This window comes from Stegodyphus dumicola, chromosome X2 (genome assembly GCF_044657685.1).
Source record: "Stegodyphus dumicola isolate Sdum_Otavi_A_Nest chromosome X2, ASM4465768v1".
Lineage (NCBI taxonomy): Eukaryota > Metazoa > Arthropoda > Arachnida > Araneae > Eresidae > Stegodyphus > Stegodyphus dumicola.
This window is the reverse complement of record NC_140781.1, coordinates 109,950,844-109,969,118: the sequence shown is the minus strand read 5'-3', so window position 1 is coordinate 109,969,118 and position 18,275 is coordinate 109,950,844. Positions and strand designations below refer to the sequence as shown.

The following is an 18,275-nucleotide window of genomic DNA, read 5'->3' as shown; positions in this document are numbered from 1 at the left end:
CCGCAAATTTTTGTTGTTTGTCTTCTGAATTAGTATTTATTCGGCGTGTTATTGTGTCTTAAATTTGTTAAGTTTAAAACTTTTGTCATCTGTCTGCACAGTACATAATCTTAGGGTGCTTCTATTGCGATAATTATTTCTGCTAAATGTTTTCTATAACTTTAAACTTTGCTTTTGCATCACGGTATTCACAATAAATGTTCAAAATTGCGACCACCAGCAGTAATACATGCTTGGTAACGTTGCAGAAGGAATTGACGATCATTTTGAAAAACGACAGGCATTTTGCACACGCTTGCAATCGCAATGGATAGTCGTGCAACGAGGTCCTCCAGTGAGTCAACGGGAGTCTCGTAAATGATGCTCTTCAGATGGCCCCATAAAAAAATCCTAGCTGGATAAATCTGGCGAACGGGGTGGCCATCGAATGGGTCCCCCACACCCAATCCATCTGCCCGGAAATGTCCCATCCAAGTAATTGCAGATCTGCACGTGGTTATGGGCTGGTACACCATCATGCTGGAACCACATTCGATCACGAACGACAGCCAGAACATCCTGCAGCAAATCCGGTAGCACCTCTTGCAGAAAAATATGATAAAATAAGCCATTTGTACGTGCGGGCCTATGAGGTAGTCGTTAACAATACTCGCACACACATTCAAGGAGATGAGGGTTTGGAATGCATGTGGACGTGTGCCGTATGGATTATGAGTTGCTCACACGTGCATGTTGGGGCTATTGAAGATGCCGTCCTGTGAGAATGTTGCCTCGTCCGTGAATAGCACATCCGATGGGAAATGCGCCTGCGCTGCACACTGTTGCAAGAACCAATGACAGAAATGAACTCGAAGAGAGCAATCTGTCTCTTGCAAAGCTTGGACTCTCTGCAAATGGTATGGGTGCAAACCATTTTCATGTAATACTCTCCAAATGGTGGAATGACTCAGCTGCAGACAATGTGCAATAGCTCTTGTATTTGTCTGAGGTGATTCATACACAATGTTCAAGATGGATTCTTCAATGTGAGGTTGTCGTGCACTTCTTTTTCCACTCCTAGTGTCAGAGGTGGCTTCAAATGACCCGTTTTCACACGGAGACTGATGCAACCTCTCGAACAATGTGTGCTTCGGCATATGCCTGTTCGGAAACCGTTCCTGGTACAACTGTAGCGCTGCTCTGCCGTTCCCATTAGTAGCAGCATACATGAAATGCATGTCAGCTTTTCCCCTGTGCGTAAACTCACCCATCACGCTTGACATCAGAGTTGCGAATGATCCTCTGATGCATCGGATTGTGGTTTGTCCGGCTCCCTACCATCCTCTACCACTGCATTGCCAGCCAATCACAGCTGTAGTTTCTGTTACTGTTCCCTTTTTTGAACATTTATTGTGAATACTGTATTGCTGCAAAGAAGCACTTTGCGCTTATTTTGTACATAAACACATTTTCTTCTGGTGTCATTTTTTTGCGTTCCTGTCTTAACCCGTCACTTTAGACCCTACATTCCTATACAAAAAATGCATGTTTTAGTATGCTCCACCACTCCTCCAAGTTTGTCCCATGATCTATGAAACACCCTGTATACTTTATAGAAACAAGGAAGGGTTTTTCAAAATACTGAAAAGAAAATTATTTGAAATGAAAATGTGACTGAGATCATATCTGTTTAAAAGATTTTACATAAAAATGTATTTTTCGTTTTTCTCAGAAACAAATTCATTAATTGCAGAATCATTTCTTGAAGTTATTAAGAACACTAATAAATACAATAAAAAAAGTCTGGGAAACACTGAAAATTGTAGAAGAAAAACATTTTAGTTGTTAAATTTTTCTTCAAAAATTTAAATAAAAAAAAAATACTAGCAAAATACTTTTTTTCAGCTTAAAATCATTTTGTTTTACAAAACCATTTAATAATATTCATAAAAAGTAGATGAAAAATTCTTAAATAAACAAAAAATCATTCAAAAGGTACAGAATCCCTTGTCGCATTGAAGACAATATGCACCTGTCTTTTAGTTTTAATTTGAATGATAGTTCTTTAACACCCAGCATCAGATAACCTTGTCTGTATTTGTTTATAAATTTCCGTATCTTCTACAGTTGAATCTAATTTTTTTTGGGGGGGATGATGTTATCACATCCCTAGACATCTATCAGCGCAATTGTTTCGCTGACAGTCCAGCCAGCAGTAACTAAAATTGAGTGAAACGCGCAATCACGCAATATAGTATGGGAAATCTCCACATTTGCCCTTCTACCAAGAGGTAGGAGCATTATAGCAAATTCTACCTCCCATTCGGAGAAGCAGTTAATGCTTGTTCACCACGTGAATGCAACACGTTCGAAGAACCCATTTCTGCCGATCGAATCTGCTCTTGCGAATGGGGCTTAAGTGATGCATAAAAACTGAGAAGGTTTGTAGTAAAATTAATTTTCAGGGAGCCACTTTCATCCTTACTGAAATGCAATCGGATGAAGGGTTATCCAGGAATGCATCATATTTTTTCAGTAAAATTATATGCATAAATATTGACAGATTTTTAATTTTCTTTTTATGGAAAGTGGAATAACTTCAGATGAAATTCTCAGAAAATATGCACAAAATTGTTGATCTATTTTCAGCATGTATTAATTCTAACCACAAAGAATGCAATACCCATCCAAACGTTATGTGTTACAATTATTCCTACAATTTTTTAAAAGATCATTTTTGAATATCTTGCATTAATGTGCTTATGTATATATACTCCGAGACAAACAGAACATAAATGATGCAACATTTAATTACTTGTTTTAATTCAGCTTACCCAGATAGCATTTCTGGTGATGAAAACTAAAATGTTTGTGAAAATTTGTTAAATACTGAAAACAATATACACATTTAAAATAAAGTACATATAGGCTCTGTCTAATTAAACAAGGAACAGAAAATACCAAAAAATAAGAAAAGTTATGTGGTATTGTACGTCAGAATTTTACTTTCTTAATGCATACTAATGTAAACAACCTTGCTGCAGATACACCTTCAGGTGTTTAGCATTTTCCTAGTTCCTTTGCATTACTTTTTACAGCTAAGTATACTGAGTAAAAGTTTTCAACTTTTAACAATAAATTAAAGAAGTTTTATGCTGCAATTAAAAAAAAAAAAAAAAAAAGGATCTTAACTGCAAGCTACTAGCAAACCAGTAACCACCACCTAAGTGTAAAATTTTTAAAATGCTTATTGGTGCATTTTTGCTTTAATAAGTAATTTTAAATAGTTTTGGTTGTATAATAAAGCTAAAAACAATTTAATAAATGATATTAGATGAAAACATTGATAAATAGCTTTCTAAGATGGTCAACAAATAAAAACTCTCTTACACTGTGAAATTACTTCTTCAAAAACTGCAAATTTTACCTGTAGAAGTATCTTTAGACTGAATGTGATCACTTTGCAAGGAAAAATTTAGTGGACTTTTAACATCATCATCATTATCTAGCTCAAGCAAAGGGAAGTCATTATCTTTATCTTTTTCACTCAGTAACTTTTTCTTTGCAGCTTTTCTTTTGCATGACATACTTTTTGATGGGCTACTAGATATTCTTTCCTTATCAGAATTACTGTTATATTGAAGATCTCTGCCTGTCTCACTTTCTTCATCTTGATACTCTGCTTCAAAGAATAATAATCTGAAAAATTAAATAACTTTTGCTTTAAATCAGCAAACATGCACTCAAAACACAAATTTGCATTTTAGTAACATTAGGGAAATACCAAGTATATGCAATCCTAAATGCAAAATAATCCTTTTTTTTAATATTTTCTCTGCAGAATTTATAGCACCTGTATTAGGTATGTATTTTTCTACAATATACTTCAGCTATCATGATGCAATTTCAAATCAGTTGCCACCATGCCCTTTCAGGCATGCTACCTTTTAACGTTGGAATTTTGACAAGAAGAAAAGCTTGGCATTCTAAACAGGCCTAGAGGAGTACACAGGTAAATTTTGTGAAGACAGCATTTATCGTTTTAATTCTGTGGGTGTGCACGATGATGTATTTAATTATGGCAAAGCATACTAGGGCTATCTGCCTAAGGGGAGGGATGCCTTCGTGGAGGACTTAAGGGAAACTGGCTCGTATACACGTTACACATGGGGAAAACCACGAAAACACCCATGCAGCCAGCCCGTTCGTGGGATTCGAACCTCGGACCGAACTACCAGTGTTCAGTCACTTTACCGCTCGGCCGCTAGGTGTGCACGAAGCAGGCATGCTGAATGAATAGAGCTCCGAAAAGAGTGCTGAAAGGAGCATTGCTGGGGAGCATGTAAAAGAGCAAGAGATCTTGCCTACGATTAAAAAAATACTAGATTCTGAATACCATAGCAGATTTAGTATTATCCAGGATGTGCCACCAGCAGACCTGCTACTCTACACTCCCCTAAAAAAGCTCTTTTTGGTTATATGATGATTATATGCATATGAATGGAAAAAAAGTAACTTGGATATATGCTATTTACATTTCATATTTACACTTTCATATATTTTTTTCATGGTGGTACTTTTCGAAGAAAGTGGCACCACCTTTGAAAAATCACAACCTAATATTGCATGTTTTGCACATGTACTGGGATCTGTATCAGATTCACTATTTGAAAGCAATTCGTGTAACACTTTCAGTGCTTTAGAAATGGTCAGCCCTCTCTGATCCATTTGGAAAATAATTAAAAATCCGAGAAAAAATAGACTAATATTATATCTACAATTTGTCTACAACTTAAAACTGTTAAACAGTATATCAATTGTTTACAATATATCTACAATTTAAAACTATTAAACGTAGCACTAACAAAACTTCTTTGAATGAAAGCAAAAAAAGAACTGCTCTAGTGAAAAACCAAACAGCTAACTCATAAAATTACCAGACCTTCAGAAAATCACCCCCAACAATTTCTTAGTTGACAACCAAACATCCCCCCCCCAAAAAAAAAGAAGACAGAGAAAAACAAGAAATGAAACACACATGTGGACCCACCTTTTTATTATGAATGAGCTGCAGAGAAACAGAGATACAGTCTCTCAGTGAGCCCACTCTGGGCACACCTGATGTTTGCCATTCGATTTTAGGAAAGATTTCAAGGTAAAAATTTTAAACTAATATAGAATAAGGAGATTAGCATACAGTCAAGAAAATAACATAGAAATTTCTTTTCAAACAATTCCTTTTATATCTTTAAAAAAAAATGCAAGATTTCTTTGAAAAATAAGGGTCTTTAAAAACTAAACATAGCTAAAATATATGGACTGGTTTGTGTTGAGCTGTCATCTACTATAAAAAAGGTTCAGAGTAACCTATAAATCCTTTTTCACTCAATTTTTCTGTGCGTACAGAAGGAAACTTTTAGGTGTCGCAAAGGGTTACGAGAAGCTTCAAAGCAATTGTTCCTATAGATATTCTACAGCAAAATACTGTATTCTTGCAGAAATTTTACTGCATTTTCCCTCACTGTGGGCTTCCCACAAGTCATATTTTAAAACTGACTTCAATCTAAAGATCTGATTTCTCTACACCAGGCATCAGTACCTTTCTTTGGCTGCATGTCAAAATCAGGCAAAATATGTGTATTAAGACGACGTTTCAGATCAGTGGTGTTTTCATTTTAGAACACTTTTTCTTGGCGAATAATAAGATTAATTTTATTGAGAACCTAATTACCATAGGCTCTGAACCTTAAAGATTAAAATTATAATTATTATAAAAACAAACATAGCTGAATGAACTTTATTATTTTTTTCTGAATTTCCAGATGCTGAACTTGTGACAATAATTTAGTAAAGTCTGACTTATAATTAGTCTTTTTATAATAATTTAATTGACTTAATTTACAAGCATCTTAATTTAAGATAGTTCAGCTGCTCCTCTCCTTACCTTAAATAAATTGCACCTGTGAAAATACTTACTTGCATTTACTGCATTTACAACCAAATGCAGACAAAATGGCAAAGCTCCCCACTTTTTTTTCTAATTAAGGGTTATGGACAGACATTGCCAAAATTATCGATTCTTCCTTGAAATTATGTTGACTTTTTTTTTTTTTTAGTTTTAAAAAACAAAAATGCATGTTCATTACTGCCACTTTATAATCAAACAAAAATAATATTGTTAATATTTATTTTTGGTTAATTTTTTAATGTATTCATCAAGTGCTCATTTTGTGTTCATGTTTTATAATTTGTTTTTATATATTATACTTTATTTCTGGAACACAAGTGGGTTACTTGAAATTATGAAATGGTCACTTGATGACCTGCTGGTCATAGGTTGCCAAGACATGCTCCACACAGTTAGAATTTGGAATTCAATTTTAAAAAATGCAGAAATGGAGATAGTACTGACTGAAACTTAAGAATTGTTATGTGCAAGGTTGCCACAGTTTGGTGTGTTCTGAGAATTTGTTAAAATTCTAATAAGGCAGCTGAGCTGATACTTCTGCATCAGAGCATATACAAGAGAAAGCTTACATAATGTGGAAATATGAAATTTGAGAATTTATGGGTATAAACTGGTCTGAAGATAACGATGAATTAATAAACAATAAAAAATAAAAATGTGCATTAACACTAATTTCTTATACCAATTTTTCAGTTTATCTTTTCATCTTAATTTATTTGGCACATACAGTATTACCCTATTGACTGTGAAAGCTGGTGTCGATCATTTTAAAGTTGTATCAATCGTTCCTGAGGAATTCTGAAGGAACTAACATCTGTTTGCTTAATAAACAATCGGTATTTACAGACTTGGTTTTTTTTTTTTTTTTCACTTCAAGAAAAGATTTTTGTTAATTTCTATTATTTTGTTAGACCTTCTTATTTCATCAGAATTTCCATTTAGAATATTACAAGTACAAATTTACTGCAGGTAATTGTTCCAATCTATTATTTTTGCTCTCCATATCCAGCTGTTCGTTTCACTTTTCAACAGATGTTAGTTCTTTCAACCAGCTGCAAATGAAACAGACTGCAGTCACAAATGTGACTCTATAGCCTTCAAATTGCATGAATTGAATGGATATTCTCAATGCAATTTTTCTTGTAGCACTGCCTTTGTTTACCCATTTTCCAATATAGTACTAGATTGTGTCCATTACTACAAACTTTATTTGATGCTACAATCCCATAACTTTGAAAATAATAAACTGCTTGCTTTCTGTACAAAGTAGGTCCAAATTTAATTTTTTTTTTTTTTTTTTTTTTTCAAAATGGGAAAAAAGTATCAACAGTTAATTTATATCCTTGCTCACAAAAATAAAAGATAATTTATAGAGATTCAACTAGGATTATATCAAATGATAAAGTGGATATTACAAGTGTGTTTTTACATCATGCTTCTGCATAACTAGTACTTGCTTGATAACAGTTTCATGATCAATGGGATACACAGGTACCACTTATTTTATCTTACAAGCCATTTTTATCAATAAGATGAAATAATTAAAATCACAAGCATGCATATTAACCGTTTAACTGCTATGCAGTGCAAAAGCGCTGCTTTCATTTGTCTCGAAAACCGTGATGCAGCGCTTATGCTTTCAGTGTGTCTTTGTTGCTCCATGGGTGTGAACGTACGTAGTCTGACCTCAGGCGTACTTTGTAACACGAGTGCATTCTAAAATAACTAAATGCGTCGCAGTTTTCGAGACAAATGAATGTAGCAGTCAAACGGTTAAGAAGTGCTGTTCCATAACTAAACAAACTATAGTTACTGAAAGCTAGAAATGATTGATAAATAGTAAAAACAAACTTTTCATTCGAATGTAATTATACATGTCTGAAATGAAGGCAGCGAAGGATCAATTAAACAGATTTAAATCATTTTGAATATTCATTCCAGCATTTTACTGAATACAATTACTCAATATGTTTAAAACATTTACAAGAATAGCTAATAAAATAAAATTACTTGACTTATACCAGATGAAAATACAGTAACCTTACTTAAGATCATTAACCCATGAAGAATTACTTAACTTCCATCAAACATTTCATAAAAAGTACACACTTTTTTAGCTGAAGAAACTAAATTGTTCTTGACTAACTTTGTAACTACTTTTAATATTAGGATGAGAAAAACCATTACAGAAATATATTAAAATTAATAAAAATACTAACATTAAGAGATTTCATACATAAATTAATTTCCATATGCAGATTACTGCAAAAGTATGCGGACTCCTAATACTTTTTATTTATTTAAAAATATTTACAAATAATGTAGTATAAACTATTAGCAAAGGAAATTTCATGCCATACATGTCCAGGTAATAATAACGCTCCCATAACACTGTTATCAATTTTTTTACCACTATACTAAAACAATCAATTCAAAATAAAAGGTGGACACACTGTTGTCATAATTAGTATCTGAAATACTTAGATGTCATTTGATTTTCATAATACACAAAAAGAATGCATGGCAAACTCCTTTTTATAAAACTCAAGATTCTACATAAAATCTGAAAATTTTATTCAAATAAGTTACACATAAGCTAATGTTTCACCTAGTTTACCTAATAAGATGCATCATTTTCTGGCCATCATGCAGAGGATATTTCAAAGATTCTATGACTAAATACACTGGTCATCAAAATTACAGGATGATGAGAAATAATACACTCACTAAGTTAATCTTGCAACCAATGCCAATGCTATAATTATTTAGGTTAATTAAATACAACTGAACACATAATTGCACTTCTGTGCACATATTAGCTCCGGAAATATGCAACTTCGGCGACTGATAAAATGGTGCGCAATGGACATATGTTGGAATTTCGCTCTGTAATGTTGTTAAAGTGAATGTGATTTCTGACAGTGATCAGCATTCAGTAGTTATGGCTCAAGCATAACTTGCAAACAGAAGATATCACTCGAATGGATTGGCCACTTTACTCATCCAACTTATGACATATGGGATGCCTTACGGCGCCGAATTTCCAGTGCTCCAAATTCCTCCCTGGACCCCTCCAACAGCTGAAACATGCACTTTTAGAAAAGTGGCATGCCAACTCCATCAACTCCATAAGACTTGATCAACACTTTGGTAAAGTCTATGAAATCAAGATGCGAGATAAGCATATGTCTGAGGTGACCATACATCTTATTAAAAAAAAATTTTTTCGCTAGAGGTGACTTAATTTTTCCAGTTTCCATAAATTTGGTTTTATTTTCAATATTCTGCCAATAATCAAGTGTCATTTGTGTATGATTTTTGAAAAGTACACGAGTATCTTACCTTTCTTGCAGACATAACTAAAACAAAAGATCGCAATTTCTTAAACCATTTCTCGAAAGCATGTTCACTAACACTGCTCAGTAACAAGATAAATGAAATAACAACCTCAGTCTTGCTTTGTGCTCATTGGCTAATACATAGCAGATGACATGCAGTGGTGGTAGATGATCACTAGAGAGCTGGAACATGATGCTTTCGAACACATACGCTCTCCCTCACAAAGCAGAAGTGTACCATAATTTCTCACCAATGAAAAGACTAGTTTTCCTTTACGTGTCATATGGAGACAACCCAAGTGCTTTTCAGATTCCCCAAATCACATTTTTTGCTGGTGCAAATAACAAAGCATTATGCCAAGTTACGTAAGAATTGTGAAAAATTTTAAAAATAAGAGAAAGTCAGAAGAATTATTTTGTAAATTGGGTTGGCGGAAGAACGGTCAGAATTCAGAAGTTTTCCACCTAAATTGGGAGAGATGGCAACTCTCTTTTGAGGGATTATGAGACTGATGCACTGCCTACTGCAGTACCGAGGCTTAGTTGGAAACTTTGTTGTCACTTGTCTCAGACTTGTCATATTCTTCAGCTAAGTCTAGGAAGGCCGTGCTTGGAAATATGATCATCTGAATCATCTAGTATAAGAAATCGTACAGGATGTTCATGCTGAGACACTATATTAAAATATTAGCAAACAGACAATTGCTCATGCCTTAACTGAAGGGAAGACTCAAGACAATCTACTTACGAGCTCTGCACGGGTGATGTTCAGAATGTTCCAGAACAAATGTCTGATGCTTGATGGTGAACAGGATCAAGTTTTAGTAACGCAGATTGATATGAAGATTCATACACCAGAGAGGCATAAAATAGAGATCTATAAATTCAAAGCATAGAACAGCAATCAGCTTCCCAATGTCTGCTCAAAGCATAGAAGAGTGATCAGGTCCCCAATATTTGCTTAACAGAACTTGTAGGAGTCTTATATAGACCTTCAGATATTTTTAAACAAAGAAAATGTGTGGAATGAAGGACAGCTGGCTATCGACGTACACTCCAAGATATTTTACCTCTGACTCAACTAGAATTAAAGAACCTTGTAGAGCTCTGGGTCTGGATGAGCTCTGGGATGTCTTCTGTGATGACAAAAGTGCACAGTTAGTCTTTTGCTTTCAACACTTAACTCCATACGTCTGACCATTTCAAAATTTTATTCAGCACAATTTGCAACTACCTATCGACACTCCTCTTGCCAACACCATTGCAATTTATCATTAAGTCATCCACACATAATGTCTCATCAACAGTAGGAGAAAATTCTTTCAACAGAGAATTCATCTTCAGGATAAACAGTGTGACACTCAGGATGCAACCTTGACGTACACCTTCTTGAAAAAGCGCTTTTGACAACAACAAAAAAAACCAAGCTTTACTTGGAATGTCCTATTTTTTAAAAAATTCTTGATAAAGAGAGATAAATTACCCCATAGATTAATATCATAAACGTCATGGTGAATATCGTATCTCCAGGTCTTATCACACTTTTTCTATGTCAAAGAAAAGAAATACCAGGTGTTTCCTCCTGTTACAGTTTTATGTTGCTGGTCATGACAGAGTACAGCTTTTTCTTTTAAGATTATTATTTTTCTTATCGATTTGAGAATTTTTTGATTGAGATATAACGGCAATGACAGAAAAAAGATGAATGTTCTGAAACACGCAAAAAAAAAAAAAAAAAAAATTGTAAATAGTTATAAATAAAACTTTCTGTGTGCTAAAATGCCAACGAATTTCAAGTGTCCCATTGACTTCTTGAAGAAAATGTAACAAGAAATGTTTTCTTACCAAATATTATTACATGTTGAAGGAAAAATCAAGTCAATAAAACCAAATACAAAACTTAAAAAAATAAAATCTTCTAACAAAGGTATTTCACAGCAAGGTTTCTAATATCACACCATAATCCACAGACGACCTAACCTTTTGAAACTCACTGTGATATGGCAAAATGCAACCATTTTTTTCTATGTAATGAAATAGACAACAGTTTATTATTTTTCCGAAAATTTTGCAAAGGCAGCTGATAAGTACTACAGGTCCATAATTGTAAGGATTCTTAGGGTCCCAGCCTGGTTTGGCTATGGGAATAACAAAAGCATTCCTCCATGCATTTGGGAAAGTATGCTCCTCCCACAAAGTTAAAAAAAGTTGAGAAGGGCAATCAATGACTCCACACCATTGTCCTGGACTTACATTTTTGAGAAACAGTTCTTCAAAGCTTGAGCATTGCAAATTCTTTGCTATGATTTTCTGAGCTCTGCTCTATAAATTTGATAGGAACTCTCTGAGACTGTATCTTACAGGAAAGTGGGAATGTTCTAGGAATGAATGGTTATGTTTACTTTAAACAAAAGCAAAAACCTCAGCATTACCATTTTCAATTTCTTCCCTATTTCTTATCAAATTGCCACCTTTTATCCATGAGAGAAAGTGAGAGATTTTGATAAACACCAGATAATTTTGCAACACATTCCCAAACTCTTTTGTTCAGTGTATCTAAACTTACTGATGACAAATAAGATGTCTAAAAATTTCTCTTGCTCTGCCGTCTGACTTTCCATATCTTTGCCTTAGCCTCCTTATAGGCCAGATTGTTGGAGACTGTAGGTATCTATAAACACATTCTAGTTTTCTCTTCTTCCCATGAGTTTCTTTACATTAATCAGTCTACCACTGCTTTGTGTACTTTGGGAGTTTTGTTGATGATTTAGGAATCGAGAATTCAGCTACTGCAGGCTGATGTCAATTACTGCCTTCACTGCAGCTTCACTATCTGTATCATTCACCACCATTTCTTGTCTAATCACAGCTAAGGATTAGAAAACAGAGCAGTTTGCTCCATCAGAAATAAAATGAGAGGCCAGCTCCAAGGAGGTATACCACTTAGGCAAGAAAGAAAAACTGGAAAATGATCACAACTGAAAAGATTATTAACATGACAAATGAAAAGTAATTAAAGTAGCAATGAGGGAGAACATGCTCCATGAAATGACTTGACTGGATATAAAAGAAAGTCTCCACTGCATCATTTAGAATACATAGATAATGATCATCAACCAACTAGGGTTACTACTCTCACTGGAAAACTGGGAAATGTAAGGGAATTCAAAAATTGACAAAAAAAAAAAAGTTAGGGAAAAGTCAGGAAATTTAAATATTTTAGAGAAAGTCTGGAAAAAGTCAGGGAATTTTATATGCCGATCCCCAAAACAGCGATTTTTTTTTTTGTGCCAACGTTGCAAGCAATCACTTTGTTGCCAAATTATGTGGTGCACGAGCGGTCATTCAGGCAGCTGGCATAAAGTCAAATTTTGCAGCACCAACCAGATTGTCTTTTAGAAAGGCAAAACAAGTTTTCAGCATTTTGGATTTCCAGTAACCTTGACAATCCAAAGATTCACATGAAGCATGTGAACTGCATGGTGAACAAAAGAAATTTGCCTGCATTCTCGCATAAAACAAAATCTTTAAAATCCCCCCTTAATATATGCCTTATTTGTAATTTTGTAGTTAAAAAAAGTTACCTAAGCTAACCATTTAATATATCTATATTCGACAAAATACTGTTAATTATTGTAAGTCAGTTTTTAATCTTTTAATAATCAACTTTATTTTAATGATATTCATATTATTTAACTCTTTGAAGAACATAACGCTCCAGAAGGCCTTTCATTCAAACAACCACAACTGCCTCAAATCGCTAAAATTCTGGTGTTTTCTTCCCTTCCCTAAGGTATGCAGTAGAAGGTGCAGTTTCCCCAAATGTATTGTATTAGTTTATTGCAGACAGTTTGCCCTAAAAGGATTTACTTGTGGTTTCTTACCTTTATTTGTTGATGTAGAAAGGATGTTATATGAAATCTTTACTCTTCTTTGTGCATTAATGGATGGGGAGGGCAGAAAATTGCTGTGACTTTATTTCTCCATTGGAAAGCCATTTCGGAAAGTTCAGTTTTCAAAGAGTTAATATGGCTTCATCCTTCTAAATTTATTTATTATTAGTTAATAATACTTTCAAATTTCATGCAGTTTTCTCTGGCATACTTGTAAAACTAATTCTAGCAGTATGATGACATACCATCACGAAATTTAGTGAGCCGATTTTTTACTTCTGTATGCTGCTAAATAAATATAAAATACTTTAATTTATTTAAAAACACCATTAAATAGATTTCTTGCTTTCCTTTACCTGCAAAATGTTTGCAAAAAGACATTTCTTAATCCGGATTGTGCAGATTTTAATCTCAGTCCTCAGTCGAGAAAACAACACCTATTATAGTTATAATAGCTATGCTTTGGGGATTATATATATCTACAGAAGTCATACGCAATTGGCAAATTTTTGTGTTTTCAAGTGGTACCATGATTAATTTACCCTCAGCACAGCCAATGCACACTATGCAGATAGACTGAAATTTTCTTAAAATACATCTGGAAGATCTGGGAAAGTCGTGGCAAGTGTTTAGTTTGCTTCCCATGTTGATTTACTTGTTATGTTTCTCCACAAGGGGCTATGGCTATTTAAATCTATAAGAATAATGAATAAGTGAGACACTGATCTATCAAAGCCATTCAAAAATCGATTGATCATAAACTTCATTTGGTTGCTTGCAAGTATACGCTACAAATTATGAAAAAAAATCTTACACTGACTTGTATGGCCACAGCTTGTAGACTAGTATCTAAAGAACCAAATGTAGGATGGGTAATCATTTGATGTAAGTAATTGTACACCACCACAGGCATATTCACTAGCAAGATAATCCTTTCTAGCAACAAAGTATCACTTGTACTTTACTTAATGTTTCGGTATCAAAAACATTTCTTGAAGCACAAAACATACAGGATGGTGGGTATCAATCAAGTCCGCAAGAATAGCCATTCCACGATATGAAGTGGCCATCATGTATGGTTACTTTTCCTCCACTGCTTTCTTGTTTTTCATGGAAGATGTAGCTGCCAGTAGCCTCTGTTCTCTGTCATTTGTTTACTTCAGTGGTTGGACCTGCTTCACCTTTTATTTCTTCCCCCTAGTTCATCCATAAAAGCTTTCAATTGAATTTTAAAAAATCTAGTTTTAAATGCGTGATGTTATTTTAATATTTGTATTATATGTTAATTAATATCCATAAAACAATGAAAGAAACAGTCTAACAAATGGCAGTCAATAGCAAAGCAAATGATGACTGACTGTCTTGGATAATTGGACTGACTGATAGATAATTTTAGGAAAAACCTGAAACTAAACTGCCTTGTAGTTATGAAAAACTTATGGAAAAAATCCATGCAGCCTATTTTATCCACAGAAATATAATGCTGGCTGATACATTTTGCATAAATTTATTAGATTTAATTGCTCAGCTACGTGCACAGCCACATAAACAGATATATAAGTTGTTTGTTAATAATTCACAGATGCATATGCATATACATACACGTGTAAATGGCATATACATAATATATATATAGTAACTTCAAGAGCAGGAATTTGGATGGCGAAGAAATGCGGATCCATGACTAGAAAATTGGAGGCGAATGTAGATTAAATCTTCAATTTTATTATCCGCAATATGTTACGGTTACAATCAAGTTGGCACATTAATTCTGCCTATTCCAAGAGATTTTACATTTTAGATAAATTTTCAATAAGAAAGAAAGAGCAGACAGACTACAGTGTGGCCAGGCCAAAGCATGGAAAGCAAGTGCGTAATTTTCAGGATGAGATCTTATTCAGACTGAGTTAGTTTTGGTTCTCAATACATTCTGATTGGACAGTTAATATTGCTCTAAAATTACTATTGGCTGGTTGAGTTTTAGTTCCATTTACATCATGATAATTACGTAAGAATCATATGACATAGAATAGTCTCGAAATGATGCAGTGCAGAGACGGGTCAGAGACGGGTTACTATTTTTAGAATTGAGAAGGGAACTTTACGTAGCTAATTTAATCTTTTACATATTCTTTATTTTTCTTACATATCCCCCTTCAAGAAGAAAAATGCATAGCAACAGAGAAGCCTTTTTAAAGAAAAAGTGTTAAGAGCACTGGCAAATGAAAAAAAATATAAATAATAAAATTTTGATCCTGTAAAGTATAATTTATAAATATCAATTTTTTTAAATAAAATTTTAATTTTTTTTTAAGTTCTATCAAATTTTTCAGCATTTCAGCCCAAAAGTCTTTTTGTTTGACAGTTCACATAATCATAATTCTTCAGGAAAGGTTCTGTTATCACAGAATATCACAAAATAAAACTTTTGCATAATCATTACTTAAATGTAACGCACATAAATATTTATGATACTAATTTTCATACTAATAAATTATGTTTTAATACCATAAATATAATAGGAGTAATAGTTTCAGAAATTATGATTTCACCGTTATTATCTTTCATTTACAATTCCTTATTTTACCAAACTAGAAGGCCTCGCAATACTTCTAAGCAAACATATCCATCAATAGGGGTGTCCTCTTGAGCTAACCAGTGTTTTCTCTGCATTGGTGGCCGAGGGTGCCTAGGCAGTTACTTGAAAAGGCCTCCGTTCCTTGCATAAGATAACTGCCGTTTGATAACTGCACTAATACATTCCACAATAAAAAAATAATGTAAAAAAAATTACACACATAAAATGAGAGCCTCCAACATTATCTTACAATAGGAGGGTAAAAGGAACAACTGTGCAGAGGTAATTACAGGCCTCTGTTTAGGAACCCAGTACACCCTCATCATACTGCATATTTAACATACAATCACCCATAAATTTTACCATGCATTTACCATAATTTCACATTACATATCTGTAATAATTTCACTTATTTTTTACATCTACTTCATTTTTAGAAATAATTATAAAATTTGTATTAAAAATTTTCAACAAAATTTCAAAAATATAAAAATTTATCTTAATAGCCTTCCCTAAAAATAATTAAAAATCTAAGAATTCTTTACTTACTCTACTAAATTATTAAAATTCAAATTTTAATATTATTAAATTGTACTACTACATATAATAGTGTTCATTTTTAATGTTTAATTTATTACAAAAACAAATATCAATTCCCAATGGAGATTTAATTACATAAAAGCAGAAGCGAAAATAATTTTCTGGCACCTACTTCAAGTGTAAATTTAATCCTATGACTGCAAAAGAACAACCTAATTTATTCGCACATAATCGGATCAAGATATGCAGTTCGATGACCTTGAAAGCACTGGAATAATTTGAAACGTTGGCACTCGAAAAACATTCGCAATTTTACTATAAACAAACACTGAATTAATTTTTAAAGGCTGGCACTAGACTTCATTTTTAAGCACTCGCAGCAAATCTATTATTCGAAATTTTTTTTCACATTTTGATATTGCTGTTCAATTATGACACTACACTTATTAAATCACTGTATATGCTAGATTAAATTTCAAAGAATGGATTTTGACTTAAAACATTTTAAACTTTTAACACGACTTGCCGATTCCAGGTTGCACACATAGATTGACGGAACAGAAGATATCTTGAAGATTATAACATGAAGGCATTAATTAACTAATTCGCTTTCACAGTCGTAGCCACAATTTAGATGATAACACTTCTGTGAAGAACAGGCACACTTTGATGATTTAAAACACCTTTTGTTTTCTAATTATATAACAGATGGCCGTACACTTCATTTTTACTGACGTTAGCACTTTTGGACTTGCAGATACTCGACATCCATTGTGAATTTCTGTTACACATGCAAGTTTGAAGAGATGTTTGGTTATTGTAGACATTGCGATGACATTTCCGCTGGAATTCCAATGCACAGGACATGTGTCCTGTCGACTCAATTGTAATATATTCAGGAGCAGGAATTTGGATGCAGGAAGAAATGCAGATCTATAATGACTAGAAAATTGGAGGCGAATGCAGATTAACACTTTCCGGCACGCTACATTTTAAAGTTGGAGTTTTGAAGGGAAAAAAAAAGGTAGGCAGTCTAATTAGGCCTAGAGGAGTACACAAGTAAAATTTTTTGAAGATAGCACTTATCATTTAATTCTCTGGGTGTGCCCACACTGATTGAATAGAGCTTCGAAAAAGTACTGAAACGAGCATTGTTGTCAATGAACTGCCCAACCAGATGAGGAGAAACAAAGAATACAGACTCTCAGTTGTCCTAGATTATCGGTGAGCCCGGTCTGGGCACACCTAGGGTTCGACATTTGATTTTAGGCAAGATTTCAAGGTAAAAATTTAAAACTAATATAGAATAAGGAGATTAGCATGCAGCCAAAAAAATAACAATGAAATTTCTTTCCAAACAATTCCTTTTATACCATAAAAAATCTGGAAGATTCCTTTAAAAAATGAGGGTCTTAAAAAACTAAACCTGACTAAAATATATGGACTGGTTTGTGTTGAGCTGCCATTGACTATAAATAAAGAAGGTTCAGAGTAACCTATAAATCCTTTTTCATTCAATTTTTCTGGGCGTACAGAAGGAAATTTTTAGGTGTGTCCACAGCAGACACACTGTGCCGCAAAGGGTTAAATCTTCAGTTTTATTATCAGCAATATGTTACGGCTACAATGAAGTTGACACATTAATTCTGCCTATTCCAAGAGATTTTACATTTTAGATAAATTTGCAATAAGAAAGAAGGAGCAGACAGACTGCAGTGCTGCCAGGCCAAAGCGTGGAAAGCAAGTGCGTAATGTTCAGGATGAAATCTTATCCAGACTGAGTTAGTTTTGGTTCTCAATACATTCTGATTTGACAGTTAATATTGCTCTAAAATTACTATTGGCTGGTTGAGTTTTAGTTCCATTTACATCATGATAATTACGTAAGAATCACATGACATAGAATAGTCTCGAAATGACACAGTGCAGAGACAGGTTCCTATTTTTAGAATTGAGAAGGGAAATTTACATAGCTAATT

The 18,275-nt window shown here is 33.7% G+C and overlaps 1 protein-coding gene across 1 annotated transcript in view; it reads right to left on the bottom strand.

Moving 5' to 3' along the window:
• Positions 1-18,275, bottom strand: part of ICA69 (islet cell autoantigen 1-like protein) — a 135,035-nt gene that overhangs the window by 35,178 nt on the left and 81,582 nt on the right. The window contains exon 8 of the mRNA XM_035363685.2: positions 3,407-3,678. Within this exon, the coding sequence (XP_035219576.2) occupies positions 3,407-3,678 (272 nt within the window). The remainder of the gene's footprint in view (positions 1-3,406; positions 3,679-18,275) is intronic.